This window comes from Neoarius graeffei, chromosome 4 (assembly GCF_027579695.1).
Source record: "Neoarius graeffei isolate fNeoGra1 chromosome 4, fNeoGra1.pri, whole genome shotgun sequence".
NCBI classification, from domain to species: domain Eukaryota; kingdom Metazoa; phylum Chordata; class Actinopteri; order Siluriformes; family Ariidae; genus Neoarius; species Neoarius graeffei.
This window is the reverse complement of record NC_083572.1, coordinates 23,113,273-23,140,629: the sequence shown is the minus strand read 5'-3', so window position 1 is coordinate 23,140,629 and position 27,357 is coordinate 23,113,273. Positions and strand designations below refer to the sequence as shown.

Here is a 27,357-nt window from a genome sequence, read left to right as displayed (position 1 = left end):
CTTAAATGGACCAATGTATTTGGGCAATAATTTTCTACTTCCCTCAGGAAACCTGAAGTCCCGAGTCGGCAGCCACACTCGGTCCCCAGGGAGGTAGGTAGGTGTCTCACCCCATGATGATTCGCCAGCCTCTTGTGTCGGCAGAGGATGTTCTCGAGCCACTGGTGGGTCTGTTCCCAGACCTGCTTGCTCCATTGCATCCAACTGTCAATGTCCAGGTTGTCAGAGGGTGTGGCAGACCATGGCATTAAGGGGGGTTGGTAACCCAGCATATATTGAAAGGGTGTTAACCCCATAGCAGAGCTGATTAATGAATTTTGCGCCATTTCTGCCCAGGGCAAATATTTTGACCAGTCGTCTTGATTATCATCACAGTACAATCTCAAAAACTTTTCCAGTTCTTGGTTGACCCTTTCACATTGACCATTAGACTGGGGATGGTAACCGGAGGTGAGACTGATGTTAACTCCCAGTCTCTCAAAGAATGCTGACCATACATGAGAGGTGAATTGAGGCCCTCAATCTGATACTATATCCTCTGGAATACCAAATATACGGAACACATAGGTAAAAAGGGCTTCAGCTGTCTGAAAGGCTGTAGGTAGGCTAACAAAGGGGATAAATCTAACTCCTCGTGAGAACCTGTCAACAATGGTCAGAATGACCATGTAGTTCTCTGAGGGGGGCAAGTCAGTAACGAAGTCTACTACCACATGTGACCATGGGCGAGAAGGGACAGGTAAAGGCATGAGTTTACCGGCAGGGAGAGTTTTGGGTGTTTTGCACTTGGAATAGGTGGTGCACGAGGAGACAAGTCTATGGATATCTGACAGCATATTTTCCCACGAATATCTGCCAGATAATAACTGGTGTGTATGTGTCTCTCCCGGATGGCCAGAAGTCAAAGAGGAGTGGGCCTACATAATCAGTTTGTCCCTGCATTGAGTGGGCACATACTTCCTTCCTATGGGGTAAGATTCAGGGGCAGGAGTGACAGATAGTTCCTGGTCAATCTCTTCGTCTATCTCCCATCTAATAGGGGTGACCACAACTGACGGGGGTAGTATATTAACAACTTCAAGGGAGGACTTGGGACTGGGATATATATGAGAAAGGGCATCTGCTTTAGTATTACAGGAACGGGGATGATAAGTAATGGAAAAATTAAATCAAGAGAAAAAATAAGGACCACCGAGCCTGACTGGGATTGAGCCATTTAGCTGACCATAAATATTCAAGATTTTTATGATCGGTTAAGACTAGGAATGGATGTGTAGCTTCCTCTAGCCAATGGCGGCATTTTTCAAAAGCTAGTTTCATGGCCAGCAATTCTCTATCTCCTATAACATAATTGCGTTCGGCAGGGGTCAGTTTATGGGAGTAGAAGGCTATCGGAGGCAATTTACAGGGATTACCTATATGTTGGGACAGCACAGCTCCAGTGCCCACCTCAGAGGCATCCACGTCTACCATGAAAGGCTGAGTGGGATCGGGATGCTTCAGAACAGGGGCTGAGGTAAAGGCTACCTTGAGGGGTTTGACTGCTTCCTGTGCCTGGGGATTCCATGAAAGTTTCTTGGTGCCTCCCTTCAATAAAGTGGTAAGAGGGGTTGCTATGCTACTGAAGTTGCGAATGAAACGGCGATAGAAGTTAGCAAACCCAAGAAATCACTGGAGTTCCTTTATGGAAGTAGGGACGGGCCAATTAGTTACGGCTTCTACCTTTATGTGGACTAAATTGTATCTGCTTCATAAGTCAAGTTTTGTGAATATAGATGCTCCATGAAGTTGTTCTAGCGCTACGGGGACCAAAGGCAATGGGTAAGAATTGGGTTTAGTGATTTGATTTAGCCCACAATAATCAATGCAGGGCCCAAGTCCACCATCCTTCTTGTTGACGAAAAAGAACCCTGCAGCTGCGGGAGATGTAGAAGGACGGATGAAACCCTGTTCTAAAGCCTCCTGAACATACTCCTCCATTGCTCTCTCCTCTGCTTGAGTGAGGGGATAAATCCTAGACTTAGATGGAATAGCATCATCTATTAACTCAATGGAACAGTCATATTCTCTTTGAGGGGAAAGTTTGGTAGCACTTTTCTTGCTAAATACTTCTAACAGGTCACTGTATTTGGGGGGAACAGAAACTATGACATTGGCATTGGGGCTTTCTATCGTCGTTGATGATACTATAACTGTGGGAAGCGCTAGACACTTGTCATAACAGTAACTGGACCAAGAGAGTATTTCTTTATCAGACCAAGATATGACAGGGTTATGTTTTCTAAGCCAGAGCAAACCTAAAACGATAGCATCCTCACAAGAATTCAAGACAAAAAAAACAGATGTCTTCTGAATGTAAAGCACTGACAGTCGTACTGATGGGTTTCGTGACACGGTTAACAAGTCCTTCTCCCTCAGGATCCCCATTGACAGCAGTCAGTCTCAGCGGTGTTTCCAGTGGCTCCACAGGAATCTGGAGTTGCTCCACCAGCTCGGTGTGAATAAAGTCCCCTTCAGCTCCAGAGTCAATTAACGCTGAGAACACAGAGACAGACTGCGGCCAGTTAACTGTCACGGGTAGGAGAAAGGACTTGGAGACCAACCCCTTCGTGGGTGTACTCACCACATTAGTGCATGGAGTAGACTCCACACGCTTTCGCGGGGTTGGCACTGTAGTTTTGTGTCAACGGATTTGACAGTCACGTAGAAGGTGACCGGCAGTTCTGCAATAGAGACACAACCCTTCATGGAGACATCGGTGCCTCTCCTCCACAGACAAATGAAATGCGTCACACTGCATAGGTTCCGGGAATTCTAGGTCCTCATGAATCTGAGTCATTGGTGGATATGAGCAGCGAGGGGTCAATGCAGCAGCTGGAACCGTAGGAGATTTATGAGGACCCCTCCCATGTTTCAGTTGGTCTGAAATGCAAATTGGCAAATGGCCAATGAAATCAGCTTTTTTAGTGAAAGACCGTTGTCCTTACAAGCCATCTCCGCTAGGATGTCGGAGTTCAGTCCGTTGTGAAATGTCACTAGTAATGCAGGCTCATTCCAACCACTCCCAGCCACAAGAGTATGAAATTCCAAAGCATAATTGGAAACTGAGCGGTTACCCTGATGCAGTCGGGTGAGTAATTCCCCTTGAGAGCGGCCCTCATTGGCGTGATCGAAAACTGCTTTAAATTCTCTAACGAAGTGGTTGTAAGTGTTGGATTGGACTATGGGCCAAACTGCAGTAGCCCAATCTAAGGCCTTGCCTGTAAGGCGAGAAATCATAAAAGAAATACGAGCCTTGTCAGAGCTCGGAGAGGAATTCGCAAAAAATATAGAGCATTGTGACAAAAAACCTTTACACTGATTAGGCGAGCCATCAAATTTATCCGGTTTACTGACAGCAAACGAACTGGTAACAGCCGTGGAGGGAGCAGCTTGGTTGGTAACAACAGGCGAGCCGGAGGAGCTGAGTTGTTGGAGTTGGGTGGTGATTTCCCTCATGCTTTCAACAATTTGTACCAACTGTTTTTGCTGCTCACCTTGCTGTTGCGTGAGAGTCTGGATGGACTGAGTCATGGAGGTAAAATGCTGGTGATGTTGTCCAAGCATCTGTCCTTGGCTGCTAAGCGCTACCTGTAGCTATGTGTAATCCGCCATCTGCATGATGGCACAGTATTCTGTAACATGGCTGTGACGGACCAGACGTTTGCGGATTATAAATGAACTCAAGGTTTTAATGATAACAGGGTAATCAAAGACAATGTACAAAAGTCAGGCCGGGTCAATACCGAGCGATCCAAAACAGGAACAAGGGCTAGACAAATCGTAATCAGAAAACAGATGAGGATCGAGAAACCGGGACTCAAGAGAAACGGGTAATCAAAACACAAGGGCCAGGTGAAACGGGAAAAAAAAGAAGGCAAAAAGGGTCATACACAGGTAAACAATCAGTACAATAATGCTCAGTAGGCTCACGAAAAGTAGAGGCAATACTGTGCAAAGAACAAAACAAACAAAGGGGTATAAATACAGACATAAACAAAAAGGTACAGGTGATGGTGATTAGAAATCGGGGGAACCACTCCTAGGAAGTGGTTCCGGATTGGGTGACGGAGTGCACGTGGTAGTGACTGGTGAGTGAGGGGGATTATGGGAACTGGAGGCCTGAGGGTTGAGGCAGACGGAGGGTGAGCCCAGAAGCATGACAGCCAGCAGTTCATGTGAGGAAACCCACCGACATCCCAGAGTTGAAGCTATTCTGTACAGAGGAATGGGCTAAAATTCCTCCAAGCCAGTGTGCAGGACTGATCAACAGTTACCGTAAATGTTTAGTTGCAGCACAAGGGGGTCACACCAGATACTGAAAGCAAAGGCTCACATATTTTTGCCACTCACAGATATGTAATATTGGATCATTTTCCTCAATAAATAAATGACCAAGTATAATATTTTTGTTTCATTTGTTTAACTGGGTTCTCTTTATCTACTTTTAGGACTTTGTGTGAAAATCTGATGATGTTTTAGGTCATATTTAAGCAGAAATAATAGAAAATTCTAAAGGGTTCACAAACTTTCAAGCACCATTGTACACAGACACTGGGAGAAGATGCAAGCTCCACACAGAAAGGCCCCCCGTTGGCCATAATAATAATAATAATTATAATTATTATTATTATTATTATTATTACTTAATAAGTTAAATTTATATAGCACCTTTCACAAACACAAGGATGTTTTACCGAGTCCAGAGAGAAAAAAATTAAACACAGGTTAAACGCCTCATGACAATTGGGAAAATATGAGAAAGTGGGAAATTCTCAATATTTCTACACCTCCTTGTTGACCTGATTTATATTGAATAAACGCCATAAAGATATTTTTGTACACAATGTACATGTTACAATGCCTATTCTCAGATTTGTGCAAAATTAATCAACATCTGTATTGCATTCTCTAAAGTACTAAATGGGGAGTAATCGTAATGTTTTGGAAATACTGATCATGTCTGTCGTTTTCCATTCATTTTTCTCCACTCTCCCATCTCACCTCTGTCTCTTGTCCCCCTTAAAACTGTGTTTTAGGGACTGGTATGGGCTCTAAGGGTAGTTTAGGCTGTAGTGTTGATAGTTTTGTCATATTCTACCCTCAGATATACCCTCTTCCCATAAAACACCAGTGTGTGTAAATTCTTCCTCCATTACTCAGTCACTCATCCTTTCAGTACACTTGCCAATCTTTAATATTAAGAAATGATAGATGGTGCATGGTAAATAAATGTTTAGTTTTTGGTGATTTTTCCCAATTTTCAGTTAAGTAAGTGAACTAAATTCTAATTTACTTACAGTACATTTAACTGTTGGCAAGTTAGTGAACATATGAGTGGAATGATAATGAAACCCTGAAGGTCCCTTGGAGTGTGTGTGTGTGTGTGTGTGTGTGTGTGTGTGTGTGTGTGTGTGTGTGTGTGTGTGTGTGTGTGTGTGTGTGTGTGTTTGGGAGTGGGTTAGGGTTTTCCTGAAAACTACATGTCTGTGCTGGCCTGACACCAATGTTGCCCCGCATCTCTTCTCTTGCAGAATACGGCAGTGCAGGTGAGAGGTCCAGGAGGGCGAATAAGCGAAACTTCGGTAGATACACAATATCTAAATTTACTGCCAAAAAACTAGGCATTACTCCCATTCCTGCACCCCTCCCTGTGTCTAAGGTGACATTCGCGCCTCCAGATTAGGATGAATACATGAGAGTAGCCATCACTAATAATGACATGAGATCTTTATAAAAACCCTGCTTTTTCAAAACCAGCAGAAAAAATTTAATGCTGTGATGTGGAAGCATAACCTGATTGTTAGGTCCAAGACTGTTATCAGGCCACAGACATTTGCATGTGTGCAATCCTTTAGTCCCTTTGCCTTGCATATGTGCTTTATAATTTTTTGCCTTTTCTATATCTTTTATGTGCTGATGGCTTCTTGCTTGTATTGTTGGTCTCTCACTCATGCCTGAGCCTCAATTCAGTTGCTCCATCTTGTCTTCCAGCCTCATGCACAGCACCTAAAATCACTTCTATATGTTTTCAGACAAGGCTGGCTTTGGAAACAATTTTGCTACAGGAGGGGATAAATCTCTTGCTCAGAGCATGGAGGCCGTGGTTGTGGGCTGCATGTTCAAATCCCTTATAACCAGATGTGCATCCACTACACATGAGCTGCACAGTCCTGAAAATTTGGTGAGGCCCAGCATTTATGACTTTATGTGCAGTCTGACAATTCTCATGAATGCATAAGTAACATATAGTTTTTCATTGTGTTTCAGTGTGTTGTGTGTCAGTGCTCTGCACCCTATCACTAAGCTTGTCTTTTCTCTTTTCCTTCCTTTCACTGTCTCTCTCTCTTATGTACACCGTTCGCATAAAAAAAAAAACAGGGCCTGTACTGTGACATTCGACAACTGGTTCAATTTATCAAAGAATCACACGGTAATGTATTTCGCCGTGTGGCACTAAGTGCCCTATTGGACAGTGCAGAAAAACTGAATGCCACAAAGAAAACCGAGGACAAAGAGGAGACCAAGCCAACTGCACAAAAAAGGTTACTACATGACACAAATAGTAAAAGAGACATGTTTAACATATTAACATATTATATTTAACATAACATGATTAAGGGTGGCACGGTGGTGTAGTGGTTAGCGCTGTCGCCTCACAGCAAGAAGGTCCTGGGTTCGAGCCCCGGGGCCGGCGAGGGCCTTTCTGTGTGGAGTTTGCATGTTCTCCCCGTGTCCGCGTGGGTTTCCTCCGGGTGCTCCGGTTTCCCCCACAGTCCAAAGACATGCAGGTTAGGTTAACTGGTGACTCTAAATTGACCGTAGGTGTGAATGTGAGTGTGAATGGTTGTCTGTGTCTATGTGTCAGCCCTGTGATGACCTGGCGACTTGTCCAGGGTGTACCCCGCCTTTCGCCCGTAGTCAGCTGGGATAGGCTCCAGCTTGCCTGCGACCCTGTAGAAGGATAAAGCGGCTAGATATAATGAGATGAGATGAGATAACATGATTAACATATTATGTTAATCATAATATAACATAATATAACATCAGAATAATCCATTATATCATATAATTTAGAGGATTTTTGTATTGTTTATGAAGGTCTTTAAAAAAGTGATTTTCAAGTGAATTGTTACACTAAATATTATTCATAGGTATTTTAATAAATAGTTGAAGCACTCTGCCTTAAACTAATAGCCAGTTTTCACAGTTGAGGCCAATCGTTCACATACACCTAGGCAAAAGAGACTCAAATTCAGTTTTTCATTGCACACATTTCATGTTACCATTCAATTTTTGGCAAGTCAATTAGGATATGAGTGTGTTAACAATGCTGGGCATCAAACCCAGTTACCATGTTTTATCCTTAAAATAATATATCATTAAATATATGTTTTTCTACTGGATATGCATCTGACTGACATGTGACACCAGCAGTCTGAGAAAACAAATCTAGCACGAGGGTATGTTGGAGCTCTGTCTGTTGCCATCCTCATAGTTGAGGGTCGGTGATCCAGGAAGCTATCAACTAGCTTCCATGAATTCTCTTGGGTGATTATAGCACACCAGAAAGACCCAAACCCTCATCTGGTGGCAGGTACACAGACCCACCTATGGGCAATTTAGAGTAGCCAATTGACCTAATCTGCATGTCTTTGGACTGTGGGAGGAAACCGGAGCACCTGGAGGAAAACCACACAGACACGGGGAGAACATTCAAACTCCACATAGAAAGCCCCCCCCATCAGCTACTGGGCTCAAACCCAGAACCTTCTTGCTGTGAGGTGACAGTACTAACCACTACACCACCTTGCTACCCATGTTGGAGCTACCAGTTGCAAATTTTTATTGTATTAAAATTACCTCTGTCTTAACAAACAGATGTAATGTTTTTGGAAATACATTATTTATCTCACAAAAATTGGATATACACTGGCTTTCATCATCCTTTTATATCTCCTGGATGATTTAGAAATACCTTTACTTTGTAATGATATATGTTTATACTTGTCTTAAAATTTTAAGAACTAGAAGCAGTTTGACCAACAGACACAAAAATGGCAAATTTATATATAATTTGGGGACTATGCCATTAAATAGTTTCAAAGTTATCATTGAGAATCTGCCTTAAACATCTGATAGAATGTGACATGTAATACTGAAAGCGATAGTAGCTCATAATAATGACAGAGTTCTTCTTAACAAGCCTTTCAATCTAGGTAATATTTTTTCCATCCCACAGTGTCAGGGTGCAGGCACTTACGGATGCAGGTGCAGGGGAGAGCAGGAGAAGCAAACTGCAGACAAAGCCATAACAGTAGACTAGAATTGTGGTCAAAGAGACGGGCAGAGGTTGGTTTATTTGGCAAATGGAATGTCGGAGGCGAGACTAAGCGACGAGGTCGGGGAAACCGTAAACAAAGGTTGAATAGCACACTGACAGGCAGAAAGTAAACGGCTTGATATGACAGGAGATAAACACTGAACAATACTTCGTGTTGAATGTGAGTGAGAGTGGAGTTTAAGTAGCGGAACTGATGAAGGCGGAAATGAGTGACAGGTGTACTTAATAGGCTGGAGACAGAGGGTGCTATGGTTTGTGGGAAGTGTAGTTCATGATGGCCATGTTTGGAGGCTGTTTTGAGCTTACACTCTCAATGCTGTTACTAACAGAGCCCCCCCAGGAGCTCCCTCTTGGAGCTATACTCTTTCTGGGATGCCCTTTCCCTCTTGGTACAGGCTTACTGGGGTGCTGGCTGTGGAATTCCTGCATCAGGAAAGGGTCCAGAATGTCCTTAGAACATACCCAGCTTTGCTCCTTGGATCCGTAGCCCTTCCAATCTACCAGTTATTCCAGTTGTCTTTGTCTGCGTCTAGAGTTTAGGATCTTGTTTACCTTGTAGATGGGTTCCCCTTCTATGTTTGGGGGGGGCTCTTAGGAGGGAGTGTTCTCAGACAGTGGACCTTGGATGGATGGCTTCAGGTGTGAAACGTAGGTGCTATACCGCTGTGAGGTGGGAGCTATAGTTTGTATGGAACCTCACTTATGTGACGGAGGACTTTATGTGGTCCAATATAGCAGGCCTGAAGTTTCTTGCACATGTTGGGTTCCTTCAGATCCTTAGTGGAGACCCACACCCGATCACCCGGAGAGTATTCTGGATTCTTGCTCCTGTGTTTATCAGCGTACTGCTTATACTTGGCGTTGACTACTTCAATTCTCTGGTGAATCTCCTCCCATACTTGTTGGCTCCATGAGAACCAGTCATTGACTGCTTGTACTTGAACAGGTGCATAATCCCATGGGAACCGGGGGCAGGTAGCCGAGTATGCACTGAAGGTTAGTTGTGTTGCTGAATGCTTGAGCGAATTTTGTGCATACTCTGCCCATGGGAGGAATTGTGCCCAGTCCCCCTGGTTCCACATGCAGAAGATCCTTAGGAAGCACCCTACTTCCTGGTTGGCCCGTTCAACCTGGCTGTTGGATTGCAGGTGATAGCAGGAGATTCCTAATCGTTCCATAAAACACAACCAGAGTCAGGAGATTAACGGAGGCCCATGGTCACTGACAATGTCCTCAGGGATGCCAAAATATTTGAACACATGCTGGAAAATGAGTTCAATGGTTTGGAAGGTTGTGAGAATACCAAGTGACAGGATGAGTCTGAGGGCTTTGAAAAATCTGTCCACAATGACCTGGTTGGTTGTGTTGCCCTGGAACAGAGGTAGGTTGATAATGAAATTGATGGCCAAGTGAGACCAGGGTCTTTAAGGTACTGGGAGGGGGCATAATTTTCCGGTGGGTGGGGTTCCTGGTACCTTGGCCTGGGCACACTCTGAACATGAGGAAACAAAGTGATTGATCTCTGTCAAGATGTCCTCCCACCAGTACTTGTTCCTTAGCAGCTGGTGTGTGTGGTGGCTGCTGGGGTGACCAGTGGCGGGAGATGCATGAGCCCAAGAAATGAGCCTACCTCTGAGGTTATGTGGGACATACAAGAGACCAGGGGGACAGTTTTCTGGAGGTGTCCGAGGTTATGATTCCATTGAATTATCTCCTTATCCAAGTCCCATGTGATGGCCTGAACAAAACATTTGGGTGCTAGAATGGGGTGTGGCTCTGAGTTGTGTGGAGAGGAGCTGTGCATTCTGAACAGTGCATCAGCCTTGGTGTTCTTGGTGCTGGGACAGAAGGATCTCGTGAAATTAAAACATGTGAAGAACAGTGCCCATCTAGCTTGGCGTGGGTTGAGATGTTTTGCCTTCTTGAGATATTCAAGGTTCTTATGATCAGTTAAGATAACAAAGGGGTGCGTGGCTCCCTCCAGTCAATGTCTCCATTCATCCAGGGCTAACTTAATTGCCAGTAGTTCTCTGTTGCCAATGTCATAGTTCTTCTCTGCAGGTGTGAGCTTTTTTTTTAAAAAAAAAAAAGCCACTGCGTGAAGTTTGGGCCTCTCTCCAAAGCACTGGGAGAGCAAGAGCATGTCTCCTACTCCTACTCTCGGATGCATCCACTTCCACTATAAAGGGTTCAGCGGGATTGAGATGCTGAAGTATGGGGACCGTAGTAAAAGCGGCCTTCAGTTTCTTGAAGGCCTCCTTGGCTGCTGGAGTCCACTGGAGGTGCCAGGGTCTGTTCTTTAAGAGGGAGGTCAGTGGTGCGGCGATAGTGCTAAAGCCCCCAATGAAGCGATGATTGATAGAAGTTGGCGAAGCCCAGAAAACATTGAGGGCATGGGTCAGGACGTGACAGCTGATACTTTGGACTGCTCCATACTGACTCCCTGAGCACTGATAATATACCCCAAAAAGGAAATCTAATGTATGTGGAATTCTCACTTCTCAGCCTTCACATACAGGTGGTTCTCGGGAAGACAGGAGAGTACCAATCTGACATGTCTGAGATGACTTTCTTCATCTGGGGAGTAGATCAGGATGTCATCGATGTAAGCCATGACATACCTCCCCAACATATCTCAGAGCACATCATTAATCAGACACTGAAAGATGCTGGGTGCCGAAGAAAGTCCTTACGGCATCACCTGGTACTCAAAATGGCCGGCAGTGGTACTGACGGCCATCTTCCACTCATCCCCTTCTCTGATTTGGATCAGATTGTAGGCACTGTGTAAGTCTAGTTTGGAGAAGATCATTGCAGCACATAGTTGTTCAAGGGCTGAAGGCACCAGTGGAAGAGGATAGGAGTATTTCACGGTGATTTGGTTGAGGCCCCTATAATCAATACATGGTCAGAGACCACCTTCTTTCTTCTTCACAAAGAAGAAGCCAGCCGATGCAGGTAAGGTGGAAGGGTGGCTGTACCCCAGTTTAGGGCTTCTTGTACATACTCCTCCATGGCGGTTTACTCGGTCTGGGACAATGGATAGATGTGGTTGCGAGGTGGAGTGGTACCTGGGAGGAGATCGATTGCACAGTCATAGGTATGATGAGGAGGTAGGCTACAAGCCTTACTGTCGCTGAAGACCCCCTTCAAGTCCATGTAGCAATCGGGAACGTTGTCCAGTGACTCAGGCTGGGGACTTTCCACGGATGTGGAGGAGAGGGTCAGTTGGGGACGAAGTAGGCAGTTTTGGAAACAAGTGGGTGACCATTGGGGAATGTCCTTGTGTTGCCAGAAGATCCACGGATCATGTAATTGAAGCCATGGATACCCCAGAATTATGTTGTGGTGTGCTGTAGATGTGACCAGAAGCGAGATGAGTTCTGAGTGGAGGGCCCCCACCTGAATGTGCAGCGGGGATGTGCGAGTAGTGACTAGTCTGTCCCTTATGGGCTCTCCGTCGATAGTTTTGAGGCTGAATGGTCTCTGCCGTATGTTAGTGTATAGACTGAACTTCTGGATGATAGAGCTGTTGATGAAATTCCCCTCAGCCCCTGAGTCAACAAATGCAGAGAGCACGTGTGCCAATGATGATAGCTTCAATAAAACTGGCATTTTGAATATCAGTGAGTGATGAGAAGTACAGGGAGCACTGGAGTAGAAATCCCTTACAACCGGCAGCGTTGTTCTTTAAGAGGGAGGTCAGTGGTGTGGCGATAGTGCTAAAGCCCCCAATGAAGCGATGATAGAAGTTGGCCGGTAAGATTCCACGTGGCAGCATTTTGTAGAGATGGTCGATTGTTAATTAGATGATCCAGTTTGATGGCAAGATCAGTGAAAGAATCCAGAGTGAGATATTCGTCTCTACACGCGAGCTTGCTTAATACTTCCGGGCGGAGACCTTGGCAAAAGACCACCTTCAGAGCTGGCTCATTCCAACCCCTGCCTGCAGTGAAGGTTCAGAAGTCCAGGGCATATTCTGCAACTCTTCTCATACCCTGCTTGATAGTCAGCAGACTTTCTCTGACTTTAATACCCTCTGGTTCATGATCGAAGACTCGTCTGAATAATTCTAGGAAACGGTCATACGAAGTTGTGTGCTTACCTCCACGCTCCCAAACAGAACTAGCCCATTGTAACGCTTTACCAGTCAGCAGTGAGAGAAACTTACTGATTTTCTGTTCTTCGGTTATACCAGTGAGTGATGAGAAGTACAGGGAGCACTGGAGTAGAAATCCCTTACAACCGGCAGCATCGTTGGCGTATTTCTCGGGTAGTGAGAGAAGCCTAAGCGGAGCTCGTTGAGGATGTGGGGCGCGTTAGGAGGGCCCGTGACATCACAGCAGCAAGCTGCGCCATCCTGGTATTGGGGTCACTGAGCATCTACTGGTGTTCTCCTAAGAGGCGCCCTTGAGCGTTCAGAGCAGTCTGCTTCACCTCCTCTGCTACATCCATTGGTACTGAAGTATCCTGTCAGGGTGCAGGCACTTATAGATGCAGGCACAGGGGAGAGCGGGAGAAGCAAACTGCAGACAAAGTCAAAACAGTAGACTAGAATCGTGGTCAAAGAGACGGGCGGAGGTCGGTCGATTGGCAAACGGAAGGTCGGAGGCGAGACTAAGAGACAAGGTCAGGGAAAATGTAAACAAAGGTCGAATAGTGAACTGGCAGGCAGAAAGTAAACAGCTTGGTATGACAGGAGATAAACACTGAACGATACTTCGCGTTGAATGTGAGTGAGAGCGGAGTTTAAGTAGCAGAGCTGATTAAGGTGGAAATGAGTGACAGGTGTATTTAATAAGCTGGAGACAGAGGGCGCTGTGGTTCATGGGAAATGTAGTGGCCATGTTTGAGAGCTTATGCTCTCAACACTGTTACTGACGCACAATATCATGGCATATAGCTCCTCACTAATGCATGAACTTGTAATGGTGACTTGATGGTAGAAAGAGTTAATAATAATCTACTTGTATAAATAGTATCATTAGTAAAATCTGATTGACATGGTTGCAACAAAGCTTTTATCCCCTGCTGGCCAAAAGGCCCGAAGGGGGATTGTATCATGGTGATGTCTGTTTGTCTGTCCCAGGAAGGGTGCTCACTTTCTGAAATGAACTCCTCTCACAATTTTTGGAGGAATTTCATAAAACTCAGCAGGATTCTTTGTTATATGTCGGTAATATGCATATTGTAATTTCGTTAAATTCGGTCACATTTTACCAGAGTTACAGCCCTTGATTAACAAAATTATATTTTGACAATTTCATGAGAGTGTGTTTTCCTTCTGAAATCAATTCCTCTCACAATTTTTGGAGGAATTTCACAAAACTTGATAAGTGGCAGTGTTGTATGTCAGTACTATGCATATTGTAATTTTGTTAAATTCGGTCACATTTTACCAGAGTTACAGCCCTTGATTAACAAAATTATAATTTGACAATTTCATGAGAGTGTGTTTTCCTTCTGAAATCAACTCCTCTCACAATTGAAATTTTACCAAACCTGGTAAAAGGCATTGTTGTATGTCAGTAGTACACATATTGTAATTTCGTTAAATTCGGTCACATTTTACCAGTGTTGTGGCCCTTGATTAACAACCTTGTACTTTCACAATTTCATGAAGATGTGCTTGCCTTCCGACATCAACTCCTCTCACTATTTTTGGAGGAATTTCGCAAAACTTGACAAGAGGCATTGGTATATGACGCTAATACACATACTGCAATTTAATTTCATTTGTGAAAATGTTACCAGAGTTTTGACCCTTGATTAAATAACTTGTACTTTGATATGAGAGTGTACATTCTTCTGAAATCAACTCCTCTCACAATTTGTGGAGGAATTTCACCAAACTTGGCAAAAGGCTTTGTTATATGACAGTTATATGCATATTGAAATTTCGTTTAATTTGGGCAAATTTTACCAGAATTATGCCCTTGATTATTAACAAACTTGTACTTTGGCAATTTCATCAAGGTGTGCTTGCTTTTTGAAATCAACTTCCCTCACAATTTTTATCCCCCGCTGGTCGAAAGGCCCAAAGAGGGATTATGTCGTGGCGATGTCTGTCCGTCCATCCATCCATCCATCCATCCATCCATCCATCCATCCCGGGAAGGGTACTCACCTTCTGAAATCAACTCCTCTCACAATTTTTGGAGGAATTTCATGAAACTTGACAGGATTCTTTGTTATATGTCGGTAACACACATATTGCAATTTCGTTCAATTCATTTCAGGTCATTTTACCAGAGTTATGGCATGGTTGTCAGCGGGGGATATTGTGCTCTCAAAGCACTCTTGTTACAGTTTCCATCCCACAGAATGTCTGTTTGTCAAGGACATTCAATCTTTTTCACCTATAGAATCATCTCCCTACCCGAAAGTCTTTTGATTAGTTTGTAGTGCTACAGAATCACATATCACATATTTCAGATATCACATATTCGCTAGATAAGTGATTAAATTCCATAGTTACTTTGTTCACTTCTGAGGTAATTTTAAAACAAGTGAATAAAGATAGAGTTCATTCTCATTTAATTCATGATATGTGAATTTCAAGTAGGTCAGAAATTTACATACACCAAGTTGATTGTCTCTTTAAATCGTTGGAAAGATTCCAGAACTCCGTATGATGGCTTTTAGAAATTACTGATTGGCCAGTTCTCATAATTAGGAGTTAATTGGGAGCACACCTACTTTTAGAACCAGTATGTTTTTGCCTTTGATGCCATGGTAAAATCCAAGCAACTCAGCCAAGGCCTCAGATGTCTGGTCACTCCTTCGGAACAATTTCCAAACAACTGTAGGTATCATGAGCATCTATGCACACAATTGTATGCAAATATTAAAATTAGCAAGTTGAGATGAAATGCTAAGATGGAGCAACTCAGACCAGAATTATCCCTCCAAACTGCCTGTAAAAACATCCATCTTCTGCTGGATTGGAAAGGTGTGCAGTTTGATAGGTTGCACAGCAGAACATTTTAGAAAATAAATTCTCACTTGGGGCGGCACGGTGGTGTAGTGGTTAGCGCTGTCGCCTCACAGCAAGAAGGTCCTGGGTTCGAGCCCCGGGGCCGGCGAGGGCCTTTCTGTGCGGAGTTTGCATGTTCTCCCCGTGTCCGCGTGGGTTTCCTCCGGGTGCTCCGGTTTCCCCCACAGTCCAAAGACATGCAGGTTAGGTTAAATGGTGACTCTAAATTGACCATAGGTGTGAATGTGAGTGTGAATGGTTGTCTGTGTCTATGTGTCAGCCCTGTGATGACCTGGCGACTTGTCCAGGGTGTACCCCGCCTTTCGCCCGTAGTCAGCTGGGATAGGCTCCAGCTTGCCTGCGACCCTGTAGAAGGATAAAGCGGCTAGAGATAATGAGATGAGATGAAATTCTCACTTGTGTTTAAAAATCCAGTTGTTTCTTTTCAAGATATCACAAAAAAAGTTTAGCTGTTTTTTTCCTGGAATGGCATAACAGGAGATGTCGCATGTCACCTGTGTCACTCAGAGGTCCTGAGAGATAGATCTAAGGAGGGACTCCCAATTCTTGAATTATGTATTTCCATATTGCATTCTGGGTATTGAAACATTCAGGTGAAAACAGAAAAATATATATTTTTTAATTTTTGAATTCTGCTAAACCATCTATTACAGTCCCGTGCAAGAGATCATTACATGCATGACAAATGATATCTTAAATTCTTGTTAAGAATCCGTCCATCCATCTGTCCACTGTGGAGTGTAGTCTACCTGCCAAATTCCTCCCCCTCCTTGCTTTGTGAGGAGCCATGTGCTTTGTATTCCATAGTCCATCCTTCCTTCCCAGGAAGGGTGCGCACCTTCTGAAATCAACTCCTCTCACAATTTTTAGGGGAATTTCATGAAACTTGACAAGATTCTTTGTTATATGTCGCTAATACATATACTGTAATTTCATTAAATTCAGTCACATTTAACAGAGTTACAGCCCTTAATTAACAAAATTATACTTTGACAGTTTCATGAGAGTGTGTTTTCCTTCTGAAATCAACTTCTCTCACAATTTGGCGAGGAATTTCACCAAACCAGGCAAAAGGCATTGTTATATGTCATTAGTATGCATATTGCTATTTTGTTCAATTCGGTCACATTTTACCAGAATTGTGGCCCTTGATTAAGAACCTTGCACTTTCACAATTTCATGAAGGCGTACTTGCCTTCTGACATCAACTCCTATCACAATTTTTGATGAATTTCTTGATGGTTGGCAAAAGGCCTTGTTAAATGACAATAATACGCATATTGCAATTTAATTTCGTTTGTGAAAATTTTACCAGAGTTTTGACCCTTGATTAAATAACTTGTACTTTGACAATTTCATGTTCTTCTGAAATCAACCCCTCTCATAATTTGTGGAGGAATTTCACCAAACTTGGCAGAAGGCTTTGTTATATGACAGTTACACGCATATTGAAATTTAATTTAATTTGGGCAAATTTTACCAGAGCAAATTTTACCCTTGATTATTAACAACACACGTGCGCAAACACGCACGCGCGCGCGCGCGCGCGCGCACACACACACACACACACACACACACGTATAGGGCCTGCACATGCCAACATTTTCCAATTGCTTTGACAGGGCCTGCAAGTTTACAAGCCTATGACAACTGCTGTCATTCCATGCATGTACATATGTAAGTTAATCTTTATTGATCTCTATCATACATAATTTATATCTCATGCACACGATCGGTCATTTGTGTAATCATGTCAGGTTATGATGGACCAAGTACAAATACACCAAAGAAAAGAAAGCATGTGCATTCTAAAATGAAGTTCAATAAAGAGTGGTCTTTGCATTTCCGTGTATACAGCCTGTGAAAGATCAGCCAGGGAAAGCTTTCTGCACAGTGAGCACTAGATATCATGTTTTATAACTTATTTACAAAATCTAGGCCTAATGCTTAAATTTCCCTTTATAATACTGGTTTGTAAAGAGATCCATATGTTGGAAATATCCCAGTGTTTTAATGTATCTAAAATCTACATCTGTATCTGATAGACTCTAGTATAGGTATATAAGAGCCTAATGTCTGTAATGATCTAAGACTAATGTATGTCAAGGTCATTGCCCCGTCAAAATGAACACTGCTCGGTGCTGTCAGCCACTTACTATGTGCTGTAATTAACTGTCAGCAGATACACAATCCACTTGCAAGTTTTGATAGCAATACAAATGCCATAAAAATAAGCTGCTTATTGCCTAATGCTTGGATATTGCATATTTCAAAGCCATTTTTAAAATAATTTTTCTGGAGGAAACCCACCAGACTCCCTAGTGTGAGAAGAATCACCCTCCCCCATTGTCGGCCTTGCTGCCATCAATTGGCCTCCACCCATGTGCCTTCAAGAGCCATATTGATTAACCTGATTAGCATCTGTTGCAGTATCACACATGCAAACTCCTCACCTTTCGGCGAAATTCGCTGTTTTGGTCCCAAAATAGGTCACTTGTGTGAATCGTGTAGATCCAAAGAGTTTTTTTTTCGGGGGGGGGAGGGGTAGGCAGGCTACAACGTTATTGTTGCCAAACATTTCATTTACAAGGTTACAGCCAATCGAGATAAACAGTTACTAACACACGCTTCTTTTCCATTGGAGTTCTGATCAGCTGGTGCGCAACCCACTGCTGGTTGCCAGTCCTCGCTTACGAATATTCCACAGATTCAGACCGCAAAGTCACCTTTTTATAGAGAGATCTGGCAACCTCATCTCGCGACTGGATCTGAACATACCAATGGAACAGTTTCCAGCGCACTCGGGGGTGAATAACCATGGGCGGATCTACCGGGGTGGCATAGGGTGGCAAATGCCACTCTAAAAGAGAGCCTTGCCACCCCTGCTGCCACCCCAGTTGGCAGCGACGAATTCAAAGAAAAATTACGGCCAATATGACATTTACGTGCGCGAATTTCCAATGTCTGACTGCGGCGAATGCAGCACGAGATAACGCCAGAGATTGGTTGTTTTGGAAAATTGAGAGGCGCGAAGCGAGGGAGCCAGGAGTCGCGAGGAAAGGAGACACGGGAGGACAGAGGTAAAAGCTGATTAACTATCTATCAAGAAATGAAATTATAATGAATGAACAGTGCTAGCATAGTTGCGATGCTGATTTTGAGAGGATAAAAATCAGGTTGGAGAACGTTATTTAGCTAACTATACATGTAAGGCCAAAAAAAAAAGTGTGTTTCCGGTAACCCGACCGATCGAGAATTTCCGCGTCGAAATTGCCGATTGTAAAGTTTTTATTACAAATTTCCCTCGATATTTTAGTGTAAGCGGCGTTAGTTTGTCATAATTTTTTGTTTCAACGTATTCAAGTTGTGAAAGAAACGATAAAAAGTAAAAATGTTTCGCCACTTCTATCAGCCCTCCTGCATAAATATGGAAGCGCACTTGTATACTGAAGGAGGAAGGGAAAACTGAGCTGAGCCGCCATTTTGAATCCTCATTCAAGGCTGTAATGCAAATTGCTTCCTCTTCAATATACAAGTGCACTTCCATGGCAGGAAAAACACTACGTTTTGCCACCTATGTAGTCCCCTTTTTATACAAATAGGAGTCATTCAGGATTCAGCCATGTTTTTGCTCGGTGTTTTCAATAGCTCGGAGAGCTTTGAAGTCGCGTTAGCCAGGCTAACAGTAGGCTAGGCTAGGCCGTCTGCTTTTAATGGAAGTAGCCTAGCCTAGGACGTTAAACCATATTTTCACGTTATTTCTTGATAAGGTATTTTCACGTTGTTACATGAAAATATCATGAAATAACGTGATAATTTCGTATCATGAAATTACGTGATGTTATATTACATGATAAATATATTGTAAAAATGTGATAACTTTGTTAAAATCAATACTACGTTAAAACATTAGCTGAAATTTTAGTTCTAACAGCCACAGAAAACATAGCACAGCGGGGTCACAGGGAGTCTCTTGACTGGAAAAAAAGGGTGTTTTTCTTTCTATGTTAGACTTGCTGGGTAATCATAACCCCATCATTAAAAAAAGACTTGAACAACAAGCTAAAAATGCAAAATACACAAGTAAAACAATACAGAATGAAATACTTGAGTGCTTGGCTGCAATGGTCAAAGAGGAAATCATCCAGGAAGTTAAAACGAGCAAGCAGTTTTCAGTTATTGTTGATGAAACTAAAGATGTTCAGAAAAAAGAGCAAATGTCATTTGTTTTGAGATATTTTTACAACGGTGTGGTTCATGAAAGCTTTCTGGAGTTTGAAGTGGCAGAACACCTGGATGCCACCGCCTTAAGTGACAAGATTATATGCTTCCTTGAGAAACATGGGCTGGAGTACAAGAAAAACCTTGTGGGACAGGGCTACGATGGCGCAGCAGTGAAGCGTGGGGCACATGCAGGTGTTCAAGCAAAAATAAAAGAAGTAGCCAAACATGCCTTCAGATAGCAAACACACTTTTTGTGTCTCTGTGTACTATCCAGTTCTGGATAACATGATTGGAGAAATATTTTCTAACACAAATTGTAACATTATGCAGGGTGTCCAGGCACTAAATCCGTCAAGTCCAACTTTTTTGAGAGAGGAGGCTGTTCTGCTATTGGCTGAAGCTTATGATTCAAATATTGAGGATCTTAAACATGAGTTACATCAGACGAGGAGAGTACTAGACAGAAAAAAGGGGGAACAGGAGAGTCCTACCACTCTCATGGAGTTCACTCAGTTTTTGGACCCATACCAAGATGTTTTGTTTTTTTTTTTGAGTTGTTCAGGTTGTGTAAAATAGCGGTTGTCTTGCCTGTGAGCAGTGCATCCTGTGAACGAAGTTTTTAATCTCTCAGGCTCATAAAGACTTATTTGCGGTCGACTATGACAGAAAAGAGACTATCAAGTTTGGCTGTACTCACCATTGAATCAAAGCGCACAAAAGCATTAGATCTTGATAAATTTGTGAAGCGTTTTGCTGAGCAACATGGAAATCGCCGCATTCAGTTGTTGTAGGCATGGCAAGTTCATGTTATGCTCACTGGTGAGCCTTTACAAAGCATGAGAAAATAAAACTATAAAATGTGACACTGGTGTAAATGGTTTAAATCATGCTGAACTTGAAGCAGTGTTGTTATTGTTGTTTTTTAGTGTCTGTTCTTTTGCATATACAGTATAAAACTGTCCAGAAACGGTATAGACCTCATCTGAGAATGTGTGTTCTTCGTGAACAATAAAAGCATGAGATTAAGTTTGTCTGTATGAGTTTGTAAATGGCAGCCCGTGCCCTTTTGTAGTGTGTACATACTATTTGTCGTCAAACTGTGATAACTGTGATTAAATTCAGTATATATGTGTATATATACTGATGTCTGTAATACGTTGCCACCCCTCAAAAATTCCTGCCCCCCTCTTGCCACCCCATAAATATTTTTCTAGAGCTGCCCCTGATTTCACATAGGTGATGTCTTTAAGAAAATTGACAGACAGGGATTGGCCAGGTGTGTCCTCTGGGGTAGGTCTGTTAGATAGCACAGGCAGCAATATATACCTTTTTGTAAATAGCCCACTGTGTTGTACACAGGGGTGAAAATTAACTTCACAAAATATCAAACTTTACTGGCCACTGACAAATAAATGGTACAATTTACCGGCCACTCAACAGTAACTTATTAAGACATGTTTATGGAAAGTTATTTTGTACTGTATTAAATTCAAGATGTCACTGGTTGCAATTTTTTTTGTAACATAGACTACGAAATGTATTTTTGCGCATGTGCCGTGTGTCCATGCACCCTTCTCACCTTTTTCACCCCTGACCAGTTTGCATGCCTGAATATGCTTGTGTGTCAGTGAGGAGCAGATACCTGGAGCTCTATTAGGAAGGAAGGACTTCTGGAGGAAGATGTTCAAGTCTCAGAGTGCTGCTAGTGACACCAGCAGCCAATCAGAACAGGACACATCAGAGTGTACTACTGCCCACTCGGGCACCACCATGGACCGCCGCTCCCGCTCCCGCTCCCGACGCATCTCACTGCGCAAGAAACTAAAACTTCCTATAGGTGTGTGTAGATGTGACATCCAATTACCCTCATTAATGTGCTTAGAATTAAAAACTCATTGACTGCCTATGACTCAGGGATATTTGTTGTGCGTGATGTATGATGTTATTTAATTTTCTAAACTTGGATTAATAGTTGGGTCTTGCTTATCTGTTATTTTGCTAGCTTGAAAGAGCCAACATTCTCCTCCTCTTCTGGAAAATTTGTACCATTTTCATGAGTTGAAGATTTTGACATGGAGCCATTAAATTCAGCACAGGTGTATACATACCTATGAGTACAGATCCCATACAGGAAAGTGCCTGTGCCTTTGGAAAATATTGGAATTATGGGTGACATGTAGCAGTACTCCAAAACCACAGGTTTCACAGACATAAGGCTTAATCATTATCTAGTACATGGGGAATCTAGCAATACCCTAGCAACCAACTGGATTATCATAACAACCTGTTAGCAACATCACAGCAATCACCTGCAATATCATAGCAACAACCTAGCAACCACTAGAGATCATATAGAAACCTCCTATAAACATCATAGCAACCACCTGGAACCCCATAACAGCCATCAAAACAACACCCTAACAACCAGCTGGACCATGATGACAACCAGTTACCACCCTAGCAACCAGCTGCATTTCCTTAGCAATTGCCTAGCTACAATCTTTACAACCAACTGGGAGCATATTGAAACTTCCTAGAAACACTATAGTAACCACCTGGGACCCCAGGTCAGCCACCTAGCAACACCCCAGTAATCAGTTGGGATAGCATAACAACCCCCTAGCAACACCCTAAGAACCAACTTGAGTATGCTCGCAACCACCTAGTAGCACCCTAGCCTAGCAACCACCTGGGATAGCCCAACTAGCAATGCCCTAACATCCAACTGGTTTCACATAAACAGTTTAAACATGTTTAAATGCTTTTAACATTTTTAACCTTTACACATTATAAACCTTTAACATTGTAACCTTTACACATTAAAACCATTTTTAACATTTTAAAATAAATGATAAACAAAACACATATAATTTAAGCCTTTTAGTTTGTTTAGCAGGCTCCATCAAGCCAACATCAAAGTTCAGTCATGAACTTTAGCCTTCTAGTTTAACATTTTGTTGTTATCACTTATTCTGGTTCATCATTGTTGTGTGTGATTTGTTGGGGACTTGTCATGTTTCATTACATAATCTTTAAGCCATGTGCACATTTTGTAAGACCAGTGCTTCACCTGGCAATCCAGGCTTGTAAGACCTTTAAACTTATTTTTTCATAGTAAATAATGTTAAAATTTTTTTTAAAGCTGCTTATTTTAACTTTTATTAGAAATTAAAAATGAATTGTATGCACATGGCTTATGCACCATTGGTGTATTGAAATTTCAGAGATCCAGACCCATTCTCATCTGTCTTTTTTGTGTTCTTTTTTGTCACCAGCATGCCGTAGGACTGTACGCCTTCCATTCACTCTCTCCATCCTACGTATGTGTGTATGTGTGTGTATATTTTGTGATCATTACAGATCTCTAAATAAAGATTATATGGGATATTTTTAATGTAATTTGAATGTTTGTAAGCTATGTGTATACAGTAAGCTTTTTGTGTGTGAAATGGGCTGTACAGTTTTTGTCCAAGCCGTGTGTGTGTGTTAGTTATCCTTCCCCTATATCAACCAGGTTCATTTCCATTTCCATGTTGCTTATTTGCTCATTACTCAGGTATGAAAGTGCTTCTGCTGAACTAATTATCGTCTAAACCACACGCTGCCCAGACTGCCTTTTTATAGATAGTGCTTTAGCAAACATATAGAAGATATGTATGTAACAGGTTAACAATAACTGTGAGTTATTATAACAAGTCAAATAATAACTCACATTATAAATTGAGTTGGTCTATTTTCTTTGGGGCATTCATGTTTTTTGTTATTCACAACATGTGCAGGCAACTGGCTGAAACGTTCATCGCTGTCAGGCCTGGCTGATGGTGTGGAGGACCTCTTGGACATCAGCTCAGTGGATAGACTTTCCTTCATTAGGCAGAGCTCCAAGGTGAGACATTGAAATGAGAGCTAAAGAATTATGAGCATTGTATGTATTGTTTCAGTTTTTTCCATGCAAACCTTCTTTAGAAATAATAACAGCACTGGGTCTCTTTATGTAATGTTTTCTTCCTGTAATGTTCCTATTATTGTTTTATATCCACTACCTTACTGATGTGACCAGTGTGATGTGACATACAACAGTTTCTGGTGATTGAGAGCTGTTCAAAATGAATAGATGTTTTAAATAAGATTTGTTTTTCAGTTAAGTATTATTTTGGGGTGTCAGTAATTTTTCCACATATGTTCCTGAGTGAGCAATAGGACACAAGTATCATTTCAGAATTCTTGACAACATATTTGATATGTATCACCATATATACTATATGTGTATAGCCCTTGTGTGTGTGTGTGTGGTGGGAAAGCGCACTCAGGAGACAGGTGGCTTTTGGCACAGCTTTAGTCTGAGGAGCTGTCCAGCCTGCAGCTGACTTATATCCCCTCACCATCCCCCACATGAGAGGTAATCAGCCACTACCATCTGTGCCCCTGGCCTGTGGACCACTTCACACTTGTACAGCTGAAGTGCCAGATACCAACAAGCGATTTGCACATTGGCATCTTTCATGCAGTGGAGCCATTGGAGCAAGGCATGATCAGAATAAAGGGCAAAGGGGGTGCCCCAGTAGGTAGTATCAGAGGGTGGCCACCACCCACTTGATGGCCAGACACTCCTTCTCTATTGTGCTATACTTGCTCTCTCTTACCTGGCGCTTCCTGATGTACAGCACAGGGTGCTCCTCCAGCTCCACCACCTGGGACAAAACAGCCCCCAGCTCTCCATCTGACACACCACTCTTTAGAACAAAAGGGAGAGAAAAGTCAGGAGAATGCAACAGTGGGCCTCCATACAAAGCTGCTTTTACCTGGAAAAAGCCTGCTCACATGGCTAAGTCCACTCTGACAATTGCCACCTGGGCCCAGGAACTGCTTCACACCTTTTTTGATCTTGGGTAGGCCACAATCACTGCTGTCTTATCAATTTGGAAATGCATCTGCCCATGCCCGGTGGCGTAGTGGTTAGCGCTGTCGCCTCACAGCAAGAAGGTCCGGGTTCGAGCCCCGTGGCCGGCGAGGGCCTTTCTGTGTGGAGTTTGCATGTTCTCCCCGTGTCCGCGTGGGTTTCCTCCGGGTGCTCCGGTTTCCCCCACAGTCCAAAGACATGCAGGTTAGGTTAACTGGTGACTCTAAATTGACCGTAGGTGTGAATGTGAGTGTGAATGGTTGTCTGTGTCTATGTGTCAGCCCTGTGATGACCTGGCGACTTGTCCAGGGTGTACCCCGCCTCTCGCCCATAGTCAGCTGGGATAGGCTCCAGCTTGCCTGCGACCCTGTAGAACAGGATAAAGCGGCTAGAGATAATGAGATGAGATGAGATCTGCCCATGCCCCAAATGGAAGCAAAAATACTGTTCTTAAACCTGCCCAATTCCATATTTGTTTGGAATTGCTGTGAGTCGTGCCCAAATCAAACATCTCAGGATAGTTCTCAGATGTTGTAAATGCTGCTGCCATTCGTTAGTATAAATTATGTCATCTAACTAAGCATATACAGTAGATTGTGTGGGTGGAGTATTCTGTCCATGAGGCAACCTCGCTGGAGTGCCAAACCAACCAAACAGAAGGGTGACAGTTTGGTGCAACCCAAACACAGTGTAAAAGGTGCTTTTTTTTGTCAGGATATTGGAGTTAAGGAAATCTGCCAATACCACTTGGTTAAATCCAGTGTCGAAAAAAAGGTGAGTCATGCCTAGCCGGTTAAGCAGTTTATCAATGCACAGCATTGGATGTGCATCAAATTTATACAATGTATTGACTTTTCTGGGGGTTTAAGTCAGAGTGCTAACCTCCAAGTGGTATCCCCCAAGCAACGGCTACAGCAATGACCTTGGTTTGCGATACCATTGTGGGCAAGGAGTGAGCTATTAGGGTCAGACCTGCAAAGTTCCTCTTGCTCCTGGCAAGTTTAATGATGGTGGGACGGATTCCAGGGGATCTGCTGCTGGGTAATAGCACTTGCACCGCCATGGTGCTCCTGGGTGGTAATATAAATCCAGGTGGGGTTGGGCAAGGGGTCAGTGACCCCTCCCCATAAAAACCTCCACTACAGGAACAGCAACAGAAGCAAAAGAAACAGATACTCAGCAAAGAGAGGACAGCACACTCCTCGAAATGCTCAATTCTCTCTGCCAAAGGAATTAGGCACTTGGAATGCAAGAACTTTATTTGAATGTGGAAAACTTGAACAAATCATCAATGAGATGGACAACTATGGCTTAAAAATACTGGGTGTCAGCGAAATTAGATGGGCAGGACAGGGAAAGGTGAGAGAGGGAGACAAGACAATCCTCTACTCTGGCCATAATAGCGCACACACCCATGCCGTTGGCATCATACTTGGAAGAGAAGCAGGGAAAGCCCTTATTATCTGGACACCAGTAGACCACTGAATTATAAAAGCTAGACTCTGCAGCAGACATGCCAAAACCACAATTATACAAGTCTATCCACCAACAGAAAACTCTGAAGATGATGAGAAATATTAATTATATGGCAAGCTCCAAGATGTCATAGATAGTATCCCCAGCTATGACATAAAGCTCCTCATTGGAGATTTCAATGCACAGATTGGACCCAAAAGAAAAGGCCTGGAACAAACCATTGGACCACATGGAACATCTCCCACCCACAACGACAATGGACAATGCCTTATCTCCTTTTGTTTCACAAATGGAGTCCATATCATAAACACATACTTCCAGCATAAACATAAGAAAACCTGGAGGGCACCAGGAGGCAAGTGCTCCAATGAAATTGACTACATCTGTACCAGCCGTAAGTGGAGGACATCTCTTTTGGACGTGAAAGCCAGGAGAGGAGCTGATATCAGGTCAGACCATTACCTACTGGCTGAATCACTTAGACTCAAACAGAAGAAGGAAGAGAAGTTTGATCACCCCATTGCAGTAGAAAAGCTGAGAGACAATTGAATAGCCCAAAAGTTCCAGTTGGAGCTGAGTAACCGCTTCTCAATCCTCCAACACTCCCAGGACATCGAGGAAGAATGGGAAAACCTCAATTGCCATGTAAATGAAACTGCAGAGAAATCAGTTGGCAAGTGCAGAGGCCCACGTTGTGAAGTCAAGAGACATGGCAGCTCATAGACGAATGGAAAGAACAGAAAATTCAAAGGGATCAGGCTCAGAAGAAAGAAGACAGATGCTCCCTAGACAGAAGATACTCAGATCTGGACAGGAAAGTAAAGAAACACTGCAGGAAAGACAAAAGGACTTGGATACACAAGAAAGAACAAGGGGCACAAGAGGCTGCAAATAGAAATGACTCAAAAACTCTCTACAGGCTCACCAAGGAACTCAGTGGCAGCAACAGCTTTTGCTCAGTACCAATAAAAGATAAGGATGGCAAAACCCTTACATCAGAGGAAGATCAGAACGCTAGATGAGCTGAACACTTTGAAGAAGTGCTCAGTCAACCGGACTCACCATCAGCTGTACAGTTCAACCCTTTAGATGACATGGACCCCCTCGATGTAAATACAAACCAATTCAGGGACACTGAGGTCTCCAGAGCCATCAAAACCCTCAAAAATGGCAAATCTCTGGAAATAGATAAAATTTCACCAGAGTTATTGAAACATGGACACTAAGCGCTAATACAGCGATTGACCCACCTCTTCAATATGGTCTGGGAAGCAGAACAAGTGCCTGAAGACTGGAGGAGGGGAGTAATAGTAAAGCTACCAAAAAAAGGGAGAGCTGAGTGACTAACAACTGGAAGGGTATAACGCTCTTGTCAGT

At 43.1% G+C, this 27,357-nt stretch overlaps 1 protein-coding gene across 14 annotated transcripts in view; it reads left to right on the top strand.

Annotated features, from left to right (window-relative positions):
- Positions 1-27,357, top strand: part of LOC132884940 (protein unc-80 homolog) — a 382,632-nt gene that overhangs the window by 139,676 nt on the left and 215,599 nt on the right. For 12 of the 14 annotated variants that reach the window (XM_060919046.1, XM_060919045.1, XM_060919038.1 and 9 more), the window contains 6 exons: positions 5,574-5,624; positions 6,075-6,223; positions 6,421-6,584; positions 21,233-21,441; positions 22,880-22,924; positions 23,384-23,490. In XM_060919046.1, the coding sequence (XP_060775029.1) occupies positions 5,574-5,624; positions 6,075-6,223; positions 6,421-6,584; positions 21,233-21,441; positions 22,880-22,924; positions 23,384-23,490 (725 nt within the window). The remainder of the gene's footprint in view (positions 1-5,573; positions 5,625-6,074; positions 6,224-6,420; positions 6,585-21,232; positions 21,442-22,879; positions 22,925-23,383; positions 23,491-27,357) is intronic. The other 2 variants (XM_060919050.1, XM_060919042.1) reach the window with 1 other exon arrangement.